At 45.0% G+C, this 19,918-nt stretch overlaps 1 protein-coding gene across 2 annotated transcripts in view; it reads right to left on the bottom strand.

Moving 5' to 3' along the window:
• The window catches only part of LOC147417965 (F-box family protein), a 49,391-nt gene that overhangs the window by 16,711 nt on the left and 12,762 nt on the right, over positions 1 to 19,918 (bottom strand). The window contains exon 3 of one of the 2 annotated variants that reach the window (XM_086507262.1): positions 19,444 to 19,613. In XM_086507262.1, the coding sequence (XP_086363388.1) occupies positions 19,444 to 19,613 (170 nt within the window). The remainder of the gene's footprint in view (positions 1 to 19,443; positions 19,614 to 19,918) is intronic. The other variant, XM_086507261.1, reaches the window with a different exon arrangement.

Here is a 19,918-nt window from a genome sequence, read left to right as displayed (position 1 = left end):
ATTTGCAGATTCAGCAAGCAGGCTCATTTTATTCCTGTCAGGAAGAAGATAAAGCCAGATCAGATGGCACGCTTGTTTATGAGCAATATTTTCAAGTATCATGGCATGCCACAGTTGATTGTTAGCGACCGTGATCCACGCATGACAAGTTTGTTCTGGAGAGGCTTGTTCGAGAATATGGGCACAACGCCCAAATTCTCTTCGTCATTTCATCCTCAATCAGATGGGCAGTCAAAAAGGCAAATTCTACTGTCCTAGATCTGCTGAAGTGCTACGTGTCAGAGCATAAAGGAAAGTGTGGAGTAGTATTTGCCATTGGTGGAGTATGCATACAATAATACAGTGCATTCATCAACTGGCAAGGCACCTTTTGAGATAGTTGAAGGTGGCAAGAAAGTTCCTCCCATACTGCATACAAAGGACAAGATATTTGAAGCAGATAAGTATGTTCAAGACATGGATGAAATGTACAAGAAGGTCAAAGTGGCCTTGGAAAAGACTCAGGCAAAGCAAAAGAAAGCAGCTGATCGTCACCGTCGTGAAGTGGTATTTTCACTTGATGATTGGGTGCTTCTACGCTTTGAAAAGGCAAGGTTAAAGAAGATGAAGGGCAAGGAAAGACTGTTTCCAAAGCTCAGCATGCGTTACTATGGGCCTTTTCAAGTATGCGACATAATCAATGATGTTGCATATAGGCTGAAATTGCCTGAGAGTTGGAAGATTCACAATGCGTTTCATGTGAGTCTTCTCAGACCCTATGTGGGTGATGTGCCAGAGGATATGCCAGCTGAAGATCAGCCGCAAGTCGAGGAACTTGACGAGATCTTGGTCCCGGAACAGATTTTGGCACATAAAGAAAGAAAAGTGAAAGGCAAGGTTGCTAGGCATTACTTGGTGAAGTTCAGAAACTATCCACCAATGGATGCTAAGTGGATGGAAGAAGGTGAACTTGCAGAGTCACCAACTGTGTTATCACTTTACCTTGAAGCCTTCGATTTGCAACCTACCTTGACCCCTTGAGTTTCAAAGCTACATGGATTTTCAGTGTGACAATGGCTTTTGAAACAAATGATGTAGCTCAAATCAAGTACATGTTACATGAATGTTAGAGTTGTACAGATTGTCAGTTTGGCAATTGCTCTTATGGAATGTCCAAAAGTTTGGTTAGTGCTATAGAAGTGAGTATTTCTTGTCAGTTTGTCAAGGATACAGTAATTGCTTCTATTAAAGGGTACATGTGTAACTGCATTCTTAAACTGTCGGTTTGGGTATGCTCGAAAGTGTTACTGGGCCCAACGTGTACTATAAGACAGTGGCAAAATGTGTAGCTACCATTTTGTCATTGGAAAGTTAGTGACTCAAAGCAATGGCAGAGTGCGAAGCTACCACTATCTCATTGGGACAGGGTTCACACGCAGGCAATACATGTGTCGACGAGGTGTTGAATACACCAGGGTTGACAATGAGCATGTATATGTCGTACATGTGTCGACAGGTGTTGAATACAACAGTGTTGACTGTGAGCATGTACGACATAGATGCAAACGAGGACCTTTGAGATTTCAAGAGGAGGGTATGTCACCAGCGTGTGACTACTATCTATCCTTTTTGTTGATTTCTTTTTTATTATTTATTTACTTTCACTTTTTGGAAACACCCCTCAGGAAATCTAACTGCCCTGCATTGCATAGCTAGTGTGGAACTGTTCAGAGGGAGTCCAGGCCTGAGGGCAAGAGAGCACTAAGGTTGGACAAGGACTATGGTTAGCCAAAGTGGGGTCATTCACTAGCCAAAGTGGAATCCTTTGCTACAGAGGCTACATTTCAGTTCTGGGTGTGGCTGCAGTGTACAAAGGGGGTCAGATGACCTAGAAAGATACAATGGCAACATCTCCTAAAATTTAGGGAACTGCTATTTTGGGACCTGAAAATGTGTCCACGTCATTACCTCCCGTATGACTAGGGGAACATTTTACAACTCTGTCGCGAAGTCAACTAGGCAACTGGTCAGGAGATTTTTAGGCGGCAACCCCGAAATGTGCCAAGTGGCACATTTCTGTGCAGTTTCCTCATGCAAGAGAAGGTGGCGCTGAATTTGAAGGAGAGAGGGGCTCATTTGCAGTTTTTTTCACAGGTTAAGAGCTATGGAGTGCTTCCTTTCCCTCTTATGTACAATGCGGTGCCAGGAGTGATGCCCTGCACGCTACGCACTGCCCTCTCTCTCCTCTATGGCAGTATGTTATGCCCCTCTAGTGGGCTTTTCAATTGACCAATGTACAGTTGTGAAGGTTCATGCGCGATTGCCGAGGCAAGAGCCTCTTGCACAGGTACTGGATTAGCTATCGGCTAATCCCCCGCAGGTACAGGTGAATTCGGAGAGGTTTCACGTCAGAAATCACCTCCGATTCAAAGGGCAAGTAGCCCTACAGGTGTGGGAGCTCGAGGGCTTGCTACTGATGCGACCGGCACGCGAAACGGAGCCCGAAACAGTAAATTACAGCCTGCTGTGTATTTTTGCAGGTTTAGGATTTTGGTACCCCCAGGAGGTTCGGGGACGCGAGGGGACCGCTGTACATGTGATCTGGCGCATTTTCGGGGCTGAAAACAGAGAATTCAGCGTGCTGCAGATTCTCGCCAGGTTTTGCAAAGTGCCCATATGCGTCGGGAAAGTCATTCAATGCGTGGGAATACTGACTGTGAAGGATCCTAGTACAGTTATGCTGCCGAAATCGGGCTGGAACATTTGAAATTCAGCCAAGCTTGTGCGGGGCAGCTTGTAGGGAACCATAGCGTTTATTCCCTCTTTTAAACAATAAAGAAATGCCGAAAGGGGTGCCTAAGTTAGGGGCCAATCTGGTGTCGGTCTTCTCATACAGGTGCATTCTAGCAGCCTGTATCCCTTTCCTCTTTGTTGTGTCTTGAAAGTACAGGTAAAGTGGGCGACAAATTAAATGGGTGAAAGCAAATAAACCGCCCTTTTTGGATTGGACAGGCCGGTTTCAAGTTTTGCCCCTATGTTGTACAATGATCTTTTTGTTGTAGGCATCCAAGACACCATGCATTTGGAACATCCACGGGATCCCCAAAAAGGCGTCACATCCTTCCAACGGAATGATGTAGAACTCTTCTGTGTCCACATACGACTGAATACGCAGACGCAGCTTTCCAATGATGGGAGTAACACACTTTGAATGGCCAAGACATGCCAACCCTGCCTCTGTTGTGTACCCCATCTCTTCAACTCTGATGCCCAGCTTCATAGCTAACTCTGGTGAGATAAAGTTGGCTTTGGCACCTGGATCAAAGAAGATGAGTGCCGTCTGATCCCTAACTTTACCCCATGGCCTGCATAACTCACTGGCATCTGTGTTGGGCCTGTCACCCACCATGTCTGGCACTAAACCTGTCGTGGGTTTAGGCTTCTTGCCTTTCTGGTCCTCATTATCCTCTGAGTCAGCGGGTCCTTTCCTTTGTGGACAATTGGTAGCAAAGTGACCAGGCTGCTCGCACATAAAGCATTTGTTTTCAACCATTAGGACCTTCTTTTCCTCGAGCGACTTACGCACAAAAGGCTTCCTTTTCTGTTTCTTTGTCTGCGCTCTAGAAGTCCCGGCTGAATCCTTATCTTTGGTGGCCTTTTCTGACCCCTGTGACGCATCAGGAGCCGTTTTCACAAAGGGCTTCTTCGCTGAATTTTTATTTTGCTGCCCTCCTTTCTCATTGCTGGGAAACCCACTGTCCTCTCCTTTCAACAAGGCAAGACCAGTGTTCGCAACTTCCATAAGCTGAGTGAGGGTAGCCACTCTGTTCTTGGTACAGTAATCACGAAGCCCTTTAGGCAGCCCACAACAGTACTTCTCTATCTGCTCTGTCAATGGCACAAATCTGTAGGAGGTCACTGAGAGTAACGCTTTACAAAACCTCCTATTGTACTGCAGCAAGTTCGTGCATGAAGCTGAAGTAAGCTGGTGCCAATCTGTCATGACGTCGGCTTCAAACTCATTTGACAACCAAGCAGATGCAAACATTTGCTTGAAGTAAACCCGAGTGGCGGGTGCCTGTCCTTGCATTAACAATGTCGTCCACCATGTAAGCGCATTGTCCTTTAAGAAAGTGGCAGCTTTCTTGACTTTCGAGGCCTCTGTAAAATTCCCTCCTGCATAAGCTGTATCAAACTGCTGGAGGAAAGTGAGAGCCTTTGTCTTATCCTCGAATCCACTAAAGGTACTGAACTTTACAGCAGCACCACCTTCTTTGTAAGCTTTTGGTTTCTCCAGTGCCCCCAAGTTGTCATAAGGAATGGTCTGCAACATGGGCACTGTAGTAGGCATGATCGGCACATCTTGGCCATTCACATTTTGCATCAGAGGTGCGATATCTGGCTGCTGTCCAGAAAAACCAGCCATGCCAAAATGACTCTGTGGCACCCAAAAACTGGTCGTGGTTGCTCTAAAAACCCTGCTATATGCCGATACTACCATACATGGGGTTTGGCATCATGCCTTGCATACCCCCAAACACTGTTCCTGGCATGTACGGCTGACTTCCAGGCGCATAACCAACCATACTTTGGAACACTGATCCACCCCCGAAATACCCAGGATGTACCGTGGGTGGTGGAAAAACTGGGTGCATAGCCTGATATCCATTTCCCTGTCCATTCAAGACAGCATGTTGGCTCTGAAAGGTGGCGGGCTGAACTGGCATAACCTATGGAATAGGCGTTCTAGCCACCTGTTCAAGCACGGGAGGAACTTGTTTTGGAGCCCATGACTCCACAACATGCGAGTGTTCCCTATCCTCCTGAGCCGCATGAAGTACTTGGGCTTGAGCCTCAACAAGCTCCGTACGCGACGTAGATTGCCTATTTTGTTGTTGCACTAGTGGCGCTTGCAAGAACTCCATAAACCTTGGGTTCTCCACCAGCTGCGAAAAGACATTCACCGCGGCAACTAACTGAGTCATGAATGCATCATCCTCAAGTTGCCCAATCATAAAGCCCTGTACTACTGGAGGGACATTCACATTCACAAGAGGTACAGACTGACGTGGCCGTGAGCTCTTGCCAATCTCGAAAACCATAGGGATTTCCTGTCTGTCCTTTGAAGAGGAACCCTCTTCCATAATGCCCTTCCCTTTGTCGGCCATAGTGTAATCCCGCGTTCCTGCACTCTGTCTTTACCCAAAACAACCGAGGCTCACTCTTTGAGGAAAAAGTGATTGATGTCCCGGCAATGGAACCATGAAACCAGCCCGGCGTTGGCTTTCACCCGAAATTCTTTACGTTAGACACACACACAGAGCACTTTGCAAAGGGAACCTACGATGGGGATTAACACTTAAACGCACACACAGCTCGGAACCTAGAATGCTCCGAGCAAACGCCAACAACCTGTAGGCCCCAAAATTGGCGCCCCTTTCGGTATTTCTTTGTACTTTGAGAGGGTAAATTACAAAGTAAGGTCCCAGGAATCCTTTACCTGTATCACACTAGCTACTACCTCGTTTGGCCAAATTTCGGCAACATAACAGCCCCAAAACTTGCTCGAAATCAATTCCCCTGCTGGATCTCACTTGCACTGGCGTAAACCCTCTGATTCCTGCCCAAAAACAGTAGATTCAGCTCGCTGTATTTACTGGTTTTTGCCATGTTTCCAGCCCCAAACAATCCCCTAGCTGTCCTCTGCCAATGGGGCACGATTCCCAAGAGTTCTGGCACCCGTATGGCTGAAAAACAGTCAATTTTCTGTGCATACACGGCACTGAATTTGCACCTGTACGGTGAGGTTATGATCCTCACCAGTGCCTGCTTTGGAGTAGCAGCTAGCTACCCTTGTTCCTGCTCAAGAAGGCTCTTGCCTCGGCACAAAAGCATGAACCCACACAATTGTATATCAGTCAAATGAAGAGCCCTCTTGTGGGGCATCACATAACTGCATGTAGGGGAGAGAGAGAGCAGTGTGTAGTGTGCAGGGCATCACTGCTAGCGCCACATTGTACATGGGGAGGGAAAGAAAGCACTCCATGGCTCTTAACCTGTGACAAAAACCCAAATGAAGCCTCTCCCAGCTTAAAAATAAGCGCCCTTTTTTCTGCATGAGGCAAGTTCATGAAAAAGTGACACTTGGCGCATTTACAAGCTTTTGCCCGTTTCGGGGTTGCTGCCTAAAAATTTCCCGACCGGTCGCCCAGTTGACTTCGCGGCAGAGTTGTAAAATGTTCCCCTAGTCATACTGAAGGTAATGACACGAACACATTTCATGGCCCAAAATAGCAGTTCCCTAAATTTTAGGAAATGATTCCATTGGGCTCCCTGTGGTCATCTGACCATCTATCCTCATTGGGACCGCATCCAAAAATGCAATGTGACCCAGCTGTCAGATATTTTCTCCTGGTAGTCCCACCATGACTTTATGCCTTTATTGAGTTCACTTCCTAGTATCCACCAACTTGCTAAGTGAGACGGGGGGACCTATATGATCTTGCTCTAAGCCTAGACATCCTCTTACTATACGAATTCTAGTGCCGACCACTTCTCGTCTGCGGGTGAAACTACCGTTCACATTGGCCATACAATGTCCGACCGTTTGCTACTTCAAAAAGAGGGTCTCAAAAATAAAACAAAACCCATTGGAAAGAAACCAACAACTAAAGTTAGCAGTTGCCACATCCTCGTGACAGCTGCCACGTCCCCGTGACAGTTAGTCAATCGGGCATCTATGAGGTCCTAAGTGGATCTAGATGCGATTGCTAACTGCATTGCCGAAAAATCATGGTCTAAGATCCAAATGAATGTTGAATGTGATGTCCTGTGATGTGAATGTCGATTGGTACATGTGCTAGATGTGTGTTCCTAGTGCGTAGGTACTAACAGTCAGAGTCTGCTAAGACAGTTAATGCATGCTTGGGCGGCAGAGGACACCCCGGTAGAAAATGCTGACGTGGCTGCGGATTTCCGATGGGGTTGACACGTGGCACTGTCGTATGGAATCTCGTGATTTCCGGCAACTGTACGGACTTCCGTGTTTGACGGGTTGATCAGCGGTAGCTTTTGCTGGTTTATGCTACGCAATTGAAGAAAGAGAGAGAGAGAGAGACACAGAGAGAGAGAGAGAGAGAGAGAGAGAGAGAGAGAGAGAGAAAAGCAGAAGGCTTTTGCTTTATTTAAAAGCTTTTGATTTTCAGCTTTTGGGCTCTGCTTTTAGTATCCCTTGTAATCTATAAATAAGCAGGTAAGCCTCTCACAACTCATAGCATCTGGAAGCAGAGTCTGAGTGTGAGCGCCTGCCCACACTCTTGTACTTTGAACTCAGATTAATACAAAAAGAAATACCAAAAGGGGTGCCAGCCTTTGGGGCCAATATCTCTAGGCATGGAACTCTGCCGGGCCAATGTCGAATAAATTGTGAACTGTGAACTGTTTTGAAGTGGTTATTTGGTGCTGTCGCAGTAGATTCTTGACTTGGAGTGTCCAAGTCTGTTACAGGCGTCCGATCATGCTTATGCCGGTCATTTAATTGTTGTCAAAAATGATAGTTGCACGTATTAATGATCATTTGTTCTCTCGCATACATCCGGCTCAGTATGGATTCATCCCTCGCCGGTGAATTATGGATAATATGGCTAATGCTTTCATTGGAATTGAGTATGCAAAATATATTAGACAAGATGTACTTATCATGTAGGTTGATATAGAGAAAGCATTTGACACTGTTCATTGAGACTTCATTGTAACAAACTGCTGACGTGTCAGAGCCTAAAGAATGGTAACCCTAATTGCTGAAACCCTAATTCTGGAAACCCTAACCCTAAACCTGCAAACCCTAATTCTAGAAACCCTAAGAAGAACAAGCAACAGAAGAAGAAGTCCTACCAACTTATGGGAACCCCGTCCGATGGGGCCCCAAGTGACATAAAGGCATTAAAAATAAAGCAGAACACACTCAAAAGACTTTGCACATCAAAATATGATGATGTGGCACCTGTACGGACGTCCCGGAATTCGCGGCGGATTTTTAGGGAAATCCCGAAATTTTAGGAAAGTGATTTTTTGGAGTCAGCTTTTCACATTTGATGCTTTTAGGCTTTGGGCCTTTAAATATGAGCCTTGGGGGCCCTCTCTGGCACTCTTCAGCACGCAGATTGCAGAGGAGGTGCTCCCCGGCTGTTGTACTTTGCGAATCAGCAGTAATATAAAGAAATACCGAAAGGGGCGCCAAGGTTTGGGGCCAATACTCTCTGGGGTGGAATTTCGCCACTCCGTGTCGCGTGTCGTCTCTCTCTCTCTCTCAGTTCAGTTGTTATTGAAGTGCTAAAAGTCTGTTCAGTCTGTTCTTTTCTATTGGCACGTGGTGCCCGCATTTGTGACATTCATTGCTCAGATCATGACGGCTTTGGGCTTTGGGTCTAGAATGCATCGGGTGGTCTATTTTCTTTATGAGCATAGTCAATCTGCTAAAATTCTTGATGGTGAGCTGACTCGGTTATGGGATCTTGGTAGATCGATCAAGCAAGGATGCCCTTTGAGTGCTATGTTGTATGCTATTGCTACACATCCTCTCTTGTTGTATCTGGATTCCTTAACGGCATCTGGGCATTTACATGGATTAAAACTGCCATCTCGTGATCATTTTGTGGCGCAAGCGTATGCGGATGACTCCATGTTTTGGCCTAGATATCGACCTAAGCAAGGTTGCATCCGTTCGTGCGTACGGATCCGTACAGTACGGTACAACCATACGGTACGGTTCCGTACGTACGGATAGATAGTGTACGTTTTTTTATTTTTTTCTAGCAATTTTTTTTTTGTTTTTTTAGGGGCATCTTGCCATTGGGCAATGGACTAAAGTTTATTGTATTATATAGTGTATTTTCATTTTTCTGTCTTTTTGATGGTAGAGTCTAGACTGGTCACTATAGTATGATGTATCCATGTTTATATGAGGATTGATAATCGGTCCTCAATCTTGACTCTTTGATGTTTTATGTATTTTGATTCCGGTATTATGGTATGTTGAAGTTTTAAGTTTTAACTTTTCGCAATCGTGACTCATGTATAGTGCTATTGAAACTTTGACTAAGTGATGTATTCTAAGAGTTAAGTACAGATAACATTTGAAACAGTATCTAATGGATGTTTGAAGTAGTATCTTTGTCTAGACTCTATGTAGTTCCTAGTATGTAAAAGTTGAAAAAGGCTAAAGTCACTATTCTTTTTGTTGTTACAAATATTACGTACTGGTCACGTACCTTAAAGGCCGATCCGTACAGAAGTACATACCTTACGTACTAGTTACGTACCGTACACTCCGTACCTTTCCACCTTGGACCTGAGGATGTTCGATGTATGGCATGGAAGCACTACATGTTTATGGGTTGGCTACAGGTCTGCAAGTGAATTTTCGAAAATCTAAATTGCTATCGTTGCATCAAATGGATTGGCACTCTGTATTATGGCCAAGTGAGATAGTGAAGCCTGATCAAATTGTGAGGCATCTTCGATATCCGCTGGCTTGGTCAGTTAACAATGCAAAATTATTGGATTGGGTTGAGAATAAATTGAGGTCTAAATTGTACTATTGGAAATTGTCTACATGGTCGCTACATGTTGGACTCAAAATAGTGGAGTCTATCTTGGTGGCACACATGTAATTTTTCCTGCCATTGTTGCATTGGTCACCCGGTCGTCTTCGAGCCTTCATGTCTCAAATTCTAGAGCATTTCTGGTCTACTTCCTCTGTCACGAGGACGTGGCAACTGCTAACCTTAGTTGTTGGTTTCTTTCCAATGATTTTTGTTTTATTTTGGAGACCCTCTTTTTGAAGTTGCAAATGGTCAGACCCAATGTGAACGGTAGTTTCACCCGCAGACGAGAAGTTGGTCGGCACTGGAATTCGTATGGTCAGAGGATGTCTGAGCTCAATTCAAGATCATGTAGGTCCCCTCGTCGCATTTAGAAAGTTGGTGGATAGTACAGAATCCATCAGAATCCTTCAGGGGAATTTTCTAGTGCATTTAGCCTATTTTCCCTATTTTTGACATTTTTCACTTATTATTTTTAAGTGACTTTTGTTGGAAAGTAGGTAGGGCAATTTTACTAAGTTAATGTATAAGCAAACCAGAGTTAGCACTTTCTGGCAGAAGAGGCAACAGGAGCACCATTGCTCAACAGGCAACTTCTCAGCGGAACCCCAAGCCCTAGCGTTTTTGAACCAGATCAGCCAACGATTTGCACTTGCAGATTCTGGTGACAGCAGAACATCAGATCAGCCTAGCGTTTTGCATTTGCAAAACAACCGGCGACAGATTTGCATATTTTCAACCCTAGCGTTTTTGCATCTGCATCATAACCCAACGTTTTGCAGATTCATCGCGACGGAACATCAAGGAACCTCAGCGTTTTCAGTTTTCAGCCCTTAGACACCGCAGATCAAGTCCCAAACCGCACAGATCTCACCTTCCCGCAGCAGTTCCTCGCCGCACGGTCAGTTTCCGCAAGGTTTGCAGTTTCAGCCCGGAGAACGCAGATTTCAGCATCTGCGTTTTCAGCGCGTCGTCCTCGTACCGTCGTGACTCGTCATCAACATCGCCCCCGACATAGAGTCAGAATTCAGCAGAGAGAAGATTTGCAGATTTCAGCCATTAGCGTTTTCAGATTTCAGCCCGTCTCGTCGTCGACATCGTCAGCAAGTCCCAAGCATTCTAGAGATTTGTGCCATCATAAGTAGACCGCTCTCGCCATAGAGAGTGGGGCCTTCGGAGGAGGGTTTTACAACGTCTCTGGTGTCGTATTTCTCTTCTCTCTCTATCTCTGAGTCTCATACACTTTCAGGCATAGTGTCCATTCACTTTGTTTGTGTTCATTGCACTCTCTCATTAAGAACGGAAGGCTCTCCCTTCCATAAGAACAAAAGGAACCTTGAGCACAATTCGGAGCACTCATCTTGAGCAAAGTTCAAACATTCATTCCGCTGCACCTTACAGCCACCTTTCAGAGCCCGCATGCTGTCTTGAATGGACAGGGAACTGGTTACCAGGCAATGCATCCAGTTTTTCCACCACCCACGGTACATCCTGGGTATTTCGGGGGTGGATCTGTGTTCCAGAGTATGGCTGGTTATGCGCCTGGAAGTCAACCGTACATGCCAGGAACAGTGTTTGGGGGTATGCAAGGCATGATGCCAAACCTCATGTATGGTAGCATCGGCATGCAGCAAGGTTTTCGGTGCAACCAGGGCCAGTTTGGGGTGCCACAGGGTCATTTTGGCATGGCTGGTTTTTCTGGACAACAACCAGATATGGAACCTCTGACACAAAATGTTAATGGCCAAGGTGTGTCGATGATGCCTACTACAATGCCCATGTTGCAGACTATTCCTTATGACAATTTGGGGGACACTGGAAAAGCCGAAAGCTTATAAAGAAGGTCGTGCAGCTATAAAGTTCAACACTTTCAATGGCTTCGAGGATAAACCAAAGGCTCTCACTTTCCTCCAGCAGTTTGATACAGCTTATGCAGGAGGGAATTTTACAGAGGCCTCTAAGGTCAGAAAAGCTGCCACTTTCTTGAAGGACAATGCGCTTACATGGTGGACGGCATTGTTAATGCAAGGACAGGCACCTGCTACTTGGGTTTACTTCAAGCAAATGTTTGCATCTGCTTGGCTGTCAAATGAATTTGAAGCCGACGTCATGACAGATTGGCACCAACTTACTTCGGCTACATGCAAGATCCTGCTCGAGTACAATCGGAGGTTTTGTAAAGCGTTACTCTCAGTGAACTCCTACAGATTTGTGCCATTGACAGAGCAGATAGAGAAGTACTGTTGTGGGCTGCCTAAAGGGCTTCGTGATTAATGTACCAAGAACAGAGTGGCTACCCTCACTCAGCTTATGGAAGTTGCGAACACTGGTCTTGCCTTGTTGAAAGGAGAGGACAGTGGGTTTCCCAACAACGAGAAAGGAGGGCAGCAAAAGAAAAATTCAGTGAAGAAGCCCTTTGTGAAAAGGGCTCCTGATGCGTCACAGGGGTCAGAAAAGGCCACCAAAGATAAGGATTCAGGCGGGATTCGAGAGCGCAAGCAAAGAAACAAAAAAGGAAGCCTTTTGTGCGTAAGTCGCTCGAGGAAAAGAAGGTCCTAATGGCTGAAAATGAATGCTTTATATGCGAGCAGCCTGGTCACTTTGCTACCAATTGTCCACAAAGGAAAAGACCAACTGACTCAGATGATAAAGAGGACCAGAAAGGCAAGAAGCCTAAACCCACGGCAGGTTTGGTGCCAGACATGGTGGGTGATAGGCTAAGTACTGATGCCAGCGAGTTATCCAGAGCATGGGGTAAACTTAGAGATCAAACAGCACTCATCTTCTTTGATCCAGGTGCCAAAGCAAACTAACTCATCAGAGTTAGCTATGAAGCTGGGCATCAGAGCTGAAGAGATGGGGTACACAGTAGAGGCACGGTTGGCATGTCATGGCCACTCAGAGTGTGTTACTCCCATTATTGGAAAGCTGCGTCTGCATATTCAGTCGTATGTGGACACAGAAGAGTTCTATATCATGCCATAGGAAGGGTGCGATGCACTACTTGGAATTCCGTGGATGTTCAGAGTGCATGGCGTGCTGGATGCCTTCGGCAAGACTATCACCCTTCAACATAGAGGCAAAACTCATGTTTTGGATGTAAAGCTCAAAGGGGAGTCTGTCTCTATTGTATTTGCTTCTGCTATCACTTCTGTAATAAAGAATCATCTTTCTATGTACTTGATTTTTGCACGTCATGTCTCAATCAAATTTACCTGTGTTAGATAAAGAACGGTCAACATTTTTGCGAGAGTTTAGTGACTGTTTTTCTGATTCATTACCGTCGAGATTGCCGCCAGAGAGACCTGAGGATCATTGGATAGATTTGGTGCCAGGGTGTAGCCCACTAAATAGACCTCCCTACAGGGTTAGCACGGCGCCGCAGAAAGAGATTATGGGCCAGGTTGAGGAGTTATTAGAGAAGGGGATGATTCAGCCTAGTTCTTCACCCTTTTGCTCCCCAATGCTCCTAGTGCAGAAAAAGGATGGCTCATGACGCATCTATATTGATTACCGTGCGTTGAATAAGAAAACCATCAAGAATAGGTTTCCTATTCCTAGAATTGATGATATTCTCGATCGTTTAGAGGGTGCTGCAATTTTCAGCAGGATAGACCTTAAGAGTGGCTACCATCAGATTCGTATAAGGCCAGAGGATGTGCACAAGACTACGTTTAGAATGACATTTGGTCTTTATGAGTTTCTAGTGATGCCGTTTGGGCTAACAAATGCCCCTGCCACGTTCAACAAAATGATGGACCGGATTTCCCGCTCGCATCAACAGTTTGTTGGGACGTTCTTCGATGACATGATAGTCTATTCGAAGAATGAAGAGGAGCATAGGCGTCACTTGACCATTGTGTCCGAAGAACAGCGCAATCACAGGATACTTGTCAATCCTAAGAAAAGTGTATTCTTCCTGGGAAGAGGGTCCACTTTCTTGCCCACAGTCTCAAAGGATGGTGTCAGAATGGATCCCACAAAGGTCGAAGCTATTAAGACATGGCCAAACTTGAAGATTGTGCACGATGTCAAAAGCTTCTTGGGATTGTGTTCCTACTATAGAAGGTTTATCAGGAATTTTGCAGAGATAGTATCACCTCTTCACGCTTTGCAAAAGAAAGAGGTCACTTTTAGATGAACCCAAAAAGAGATTTCAGCTTTTAGTCTCTTAAAGGAAAAGTTGACTTCAGATCCAGTAATTGTTTTGTCAGATCTTAGGAAGTCATTTGTGGTCCACTGTGACACGTGTGGCAGTAGCATCGAAGTAGTGCTAATGCAAGACGGACGGGTAGTAGCTTATGAAAGCCGAATTTTGCAAGGGCCAGAGAAGACTATGCAAGTCTATGAGAAAGAGCTCTTGGCCGTGATTCATGCGCTTTCTAGTTGGAAGCACTACCTCTTAGGTGCTGATTTTGTTGTCCAAACAGACCATCAGACCTTGCGATACTTCTTGACACAGTCAAAGTTATCCGAAAAGCATATGCGATGGGCAAACATTCTTTCTATGTTCCACTTCCAGATTATGCATGTGGAAGGCAAGAAGAATGTTGTGGCTGATGCATTATCAAGGAAGCCACAAATTTCAGCCGTGTCAATTCCTTATCATCATGAGTTAGATGACATGAAGAAACAGTATGCTACTGATGAAGATTTTGCAAGGATCTTTGAACAGTTGCAAGAGGGGTAACATCATGAGCACTACCTCCTCAGAGATGGTTTTATGATGATGCATGGCAGACTTTGTGTCACTAGGCCATTGCGACATAAGGTCATGGAAGAGAGTCATGTCCCACCGTATGTAGGGCATCGTGGTATTGATGCGACAGTTAAAGCGTTAGACATTCTTCTATTGGCCTACCTTGAGGAGAGATGTGGATGCCTTTGTGCGGGCATGCCTGATTTGCCAAAAGGTCAAGTTTGGCAAGCAAAAGGCACCAGGGTTGTTACAACCACAGCTGATTCCGGATAAGCCATGGAAAAGCATTGCTATGGACTTTATCTTTGATCTTCCAAGAACGCCAACAGGGAATGATTGCATATGGACCATTATTTGCAGGTTTAGCAAGCAGGTCCATTTTATCCCTGTCAGGAAGAAGATAAAATTTGATCAGATGGCACGCTTGTTCATGTACAATGTGTTTAAGTACCATGGTATGCCACAATCGATTATCAGTGATCGTGATCCTCGCATGACAAATTTGTTTTGGAGAGGATTGTTTGAGAACATGGGCACTACGCTCAAGTTCTCGTCTTCCTTTCATCCACAAACTGATGGACAGTCAGAAGAGGCTAATTCTACTGTCTTAGATCTGCTGAAATGCTATGTGTCACATAATAAGGACAAGTGGGAACAGTATTTGCCTATGCTTGAGTATGCGTACAACAATACGGAGCATTCGTCCAAAGGCAAGGCACCTTTTGAGATTGTTGAAGGCAGCAAAAAGTTCCTCCCATTTTGCATACAAAGGAAAAGATCTTTCAGGTAGATCGATATGTTGAGAACATGGATAAAATGTTTAAGAAAATTAAAGTTGCCTTGGAGAAGACTCGGGCAAAGCAAAAAAAGGTTGCTGATCGTCACCGTCGTGAATTGCTGTTATCACCTGGTAATTGGGTTCTATTAAGGTTCGAAAAGGCGAGGTTAAAGAAGATGAAGGGCAAGGAACGGTTGTTTCCTAAGCTCGGTATGTGTAACTATGGGCCTTTTCAAGTGCTTGACAAGATCATCGATGTGGCTTACAGACTAAAATTGCCTGATGCGTGGAAGATTCATAATGCGTTTCACATGAGTCTTCTAAGACCCTTCGTGGGTGACGTGTCAGAAGATATGACAGATGAAGATCGGCCAGAAGTTGAGAAACTTGATGAGATCCTGGTACCTGAACAAGTTTTGGCACATAAGGACAAAAAAGTTAAAGGACAAGTTGCAAGACGCTATTTGGTGAAGTTCAAGAACTATCCGCCTATGGATGCAAAGTGGATGGAAGAGCATGAACTGTCCGAGTCACCAAATGTATTGCAGCTTTACCTTGAAGCCTTTGGGTTACAACCTACTTATGCCCCAACCCAACGTGTGCAAAGGAGGGATAATGATAGGGCTAGCACATCAAATGTACATATGAATTCAGTGTAATAGATGGAAATGACAAAAGTATGAAGGTCTCATTAAGTCATTTGTATCTATGTGTTACGACCTTTCTTGCGGATACATGCGATAATAAAAGAGTGCTAACAACACAAGATCATCAATGGCGTGTATTTATGGTATGCAATCGAGGACGTTTGCGATTTCAAGAGGGGGGTATGTTACGAGGACGTGGCAACTATTAACTATGTCACGAGGACGTGGCAACTACTAACCTTAGTTGTTGGTTTCTTTCCAATGATTTTTGTTTTGTTTTTGAGACCCTCTTTTTGAAGTTGCAAATGGTCAGACATTGTATGGCCAATGTGAACGGTAGTTTCACCCGCAGACGAGAAGTTGGTCGACACTGGAATTCGTATGGTCAGAGGATGTCTAGGCTCAATTCAAGATCATATAGGTTCCCCCGTCGCATTTAGCAAGTTGGTGGATACTAGGAAGTGAACTCAATAAAGGCATACAGTCAAGGTGGGATTACCAACAGAAAGTATCCGACAGTTGGGCCACATTGCACTTTTTGATGCAGGCCCAATGAGGATAGATGGTCAGGTGACCAGTGGGAGCCCAATGGAAGCATCTTTTAAAAATTAGGAAACTGCTATTTTGGGCCGTGAAATGTGTTCGCTTCATTACCTTCGGAATGACAAGGGGAACATTTAAAACTCTGCCGCGAAATCAACTGGGCAACCAGTCGGGAGATTTTTAAGCAGCAACCCCGAAACGGGAAAATGCTTGTAATCGCGCCAAGTGGCACATTTCTGTGCACTTTCCTCTTGCATGAAGAAGTGGCGCTGAATTTGTAGCTGGGAGGGCTCATTTTTCAGCTTTTGTCACAGGCTAAGAACTATGGAGTGCTTCCTTTCCACTCTATGTACGGTGTGGTGCTAGGAGTGATGACCTGCACACTACACACTGCTCTCTCTCTCTCTCCCCTATGTGCAGTTATGTGATGCCCCACAAGAGGGCTCTTCATTTGACTGATGTACAGCTGTGTGGTTTTATGCTTTTGTGCTGAGGCAAGAGCCTCCTTGAGCAAGAACAGGAGTAGCTAACTGCTACTCCAAAAGCAGGCACCGGTGAGGGTGATAATCTCATCGTACAGGTGCAATTTCAGCGTTGGTTATGCGCTGTATTTTGACTGTTTTTCAGACATATGGACGCCAGGACCATTGGGAACAGTGCCCCACTGACAGAGGACAGTTCGGGGACTGTTTAGGGCTGAAAACAGGGCAAAAACCAGGAAACACAGCAAGCTGAATTTACTGTTTTTGGGCAGAAGTCAGAGGGTTTATGCCAGTGGAAGTGAGTTGCAACAGGGAACAGGTTTCGCGCAAGTTTTGAGGCTGTTATACTCCCGAAATTTGGCCAAAACAGGTGGTATCTAGCTGGATACACGTAAAGAATTCCCAGGACTCTACTTTGTAATTTACCCTCTCAAAGAATAAAGAAATACCGAAAGGGGCGTCAATTTTGGGGCCCTACAGGTTGTCGGTGTCTGCTCGGAGCATTCTAGCTTCCAAGCCGTGTGTGTGCATAAGTGTTAATTCTCGTCGCAGGTTACCTTTGTGAAGTGCTCTGTGTGTGTGTCTAAAGTAAAGAATTTCCACCCCACGGGCCGGTTTCATCCTCCTAGAAAAGGGGCCTGCGATTGCTCGCAATGGATAAGTTGTGTACTCCAAAGCATTGTGGTGGTCTGAATATTCTACATTTGGGTTCTCATGTTACAGCAAGGAAGGCTACTTTGTTGTTGGTGCTGGTTGAGCAAAAATAGCCTTCGACGCTGATGTTTCCGTTTCTGTGCTCTCATGCGGCTTCTACACCAGCTTTTGGCCATTGGCAGCCGTCGTATTGGGATGTGGTTTTTGGTGAATTTAAAGCTACAATACCTAGATGCCCCATTCATAGTTACCCGGAACGGGAAATTGGAATAGGGAACGGCAACATGCATGAAATGCCATTCCCTGTTTCAAATACTTACGTTTAAAACATGGAAGAGGGATTCGGACAGGAAATTGGGATGGGAACGGGGAACGGGGACCTAAAAATGGCCATTCCCTGTTCCTATGGCCCCATTGCTTCCAATCTTGTAGCAGATTGGAAATTGGTCACGCGAGAATTGGTGTGGCATTGTAGAGATGACGCCTCTGAAAATTCACTTCGATTGGAGAGCTTGCATTGGCGTCAAGTTTTTGATCAAACTCTTGTTCAACGTTCTCCTAGGTAGGCTTATTTTCTCTCCCAGAAAGGTATTGACACGATAACAGATGTGATAGATGTTGATAGACAAGAGCTCTCATTTAGATAGGCTGCTCTTACCTTTGGGCTTGGGATGCACTACAGGCGTATGTGGGACACCATTAAGGATCTGGTTGACTCGATATCTCACGTTCCGCGGCTGGATGCGGAGAATCGAATTTTTGATTGGTCTACGCTAGTTCTTCGACCCGTTCAATATCTGCAAAGAAATGTTAGACTTACACCACTCTGCTGCTTCACAGGTCTTGTACCGCTAGTGTGCCTCCGGGCTGGCCACCCATTGTATATGGATTTTCTTTGCATTGTCCGGCCGCCCACCTATGTTCGGGCACCCACATATATTTCTATATCATGCTGGGTCGTGGGGGCATATTCTTGTATTGCCCTACCTCCCCTTGGGCACCTATATATGGGGGCAGGGGGGTACCCGCAGGACACACATCTGGCATTGTTTTGGGTCTCTTCCTCTGGTAGTTAGTGGGGGGCTGATTGCCCCCTCTTACCCACACCAACGTTTTGTATCTCTCTCTCTCTCTCTCTCTCTCTCTCTCTCTCTCTCACACGCTTCCGCACACGCGCACACTCACAAAAAGTGTACTATCAATTTGCAGGGATCCAAGAACATTGTAATAAGGTATGGAATATGAATAAGAGTGTTACATGGTGGCGGAGTAAAGTGTGGCATGCTAAGCTGCCTCCGAATGAGCGATTGTTTATGTGGAGATGCATCGTTGGGGTTCTCCCGACTGGCAAATTTCTACGCTCCAGAAGATTGGCCTCTTCGCGATGTGTTCGTTGTGGTGCAGGCATTGAGAATATTCCACATTTATTGTGGTCTTGTTCTCGTATGCAACAGTTTGTGGATTGCATCTATACAACTCTTTGCACGCGTTTCCCTGACATGCATTTCAATAGATTTTTCTAGATCTTTGGAGTGCTTCCGCCATTACTTCGGTAGTATGCATACTTTTTCGGCTGGGTTAGATTATGGGTGCTATGGACAGTGTGGAGAGCACATAATTTCCTCATGTTTCAACAGATTCAAGTGGAGTATGTTTCCTTCTTCAAGACTTCTCTTCGACAATCTCTTCTAGTTGCCTATGACTTGGACGAGCTCCCTGTCGGTCATTACGAGCTCTACTTTGACTGTTTCTGATTTGCTGTTTGTAATATTTTCTATGGGTTTTCCTCGTTTTGAGGTTTCCCATTGGTAATTCAATCTGACATTACTAAAAACAAGAGTGTGTGTGCGTAAAATATATATATACATGCTAAGTTTCTAACATAGCTCAGGAGATGTAGGGACACATTAGATCATAAGGAGGTCATAATGAAGGCTATTAGCAAACCAAAGGACTGATCAAAAAGGGGTGTACTGAATTTCTATTACTCCAGAGACGCAGGACAGACAAGGTCATCATGAAGCCTAGAATTAGATGAAATCAATGAGTAGAAACATACAACTTACAATTCTCCTGCTGCATTTTCTTATCTCTTCTCTGCAAACTTTAGCCTCCATTTCCAGAGAGTATTGCCGGAATTGTGGATCAATAGGCTGCTGCTCGACAACTTGCTGGTGCATTGAGCGCACTCTTTCAGGCTGCCAAAGCCTCAAAGCTACTGAAGAAATCCTGAGAGGGAAGAAGAACCACTTGATAAAATATCATGAGAGTTGATGTAAAGAATTCGTAATTGGAATTGCACACGAATAACACAAAACACAGGTGATGAATGGAATTTGCGTAAATTCTTTTTGTTATATTAATAGGATAGCTCCACTGAGGTTTGGTTGGATCCCACCTTAGCCAAGAAAGTTGAATTAAGAAATGAGAAACCTGAAAAGTGGAGTGCGTCAATGTAAGCTCCTTAGCATACAATCAACCTCCCTCTCTAATGTTTTCTGGGTGTTTTTAAGAATTGGTATGTTGGGTAAGCC

The sequence above is a fragment of the Adiantum capillus-veneris genome, chromosome 30 (assembly GCF_014529385.1).
Source record: "Adiantum capillus-veneris isolate H3 chromosome 30, ASM1452938v2, whole genome shotgun sequence".
In the NCBI taxonomy this organism is placed as follows: domain Eukaryota; kingdom Viridiplantae; phylum Streptophyta; class Polypodiopsida; order Polypodiales; family Pteridaceae; genus Adiantum; species Adiantum capillus-veneris.
The sequence above is the reverse complement of the archived record's forward strand: the minus strand, read 5'-3'. Positions and strand labels throughout refer to the sequence as shown.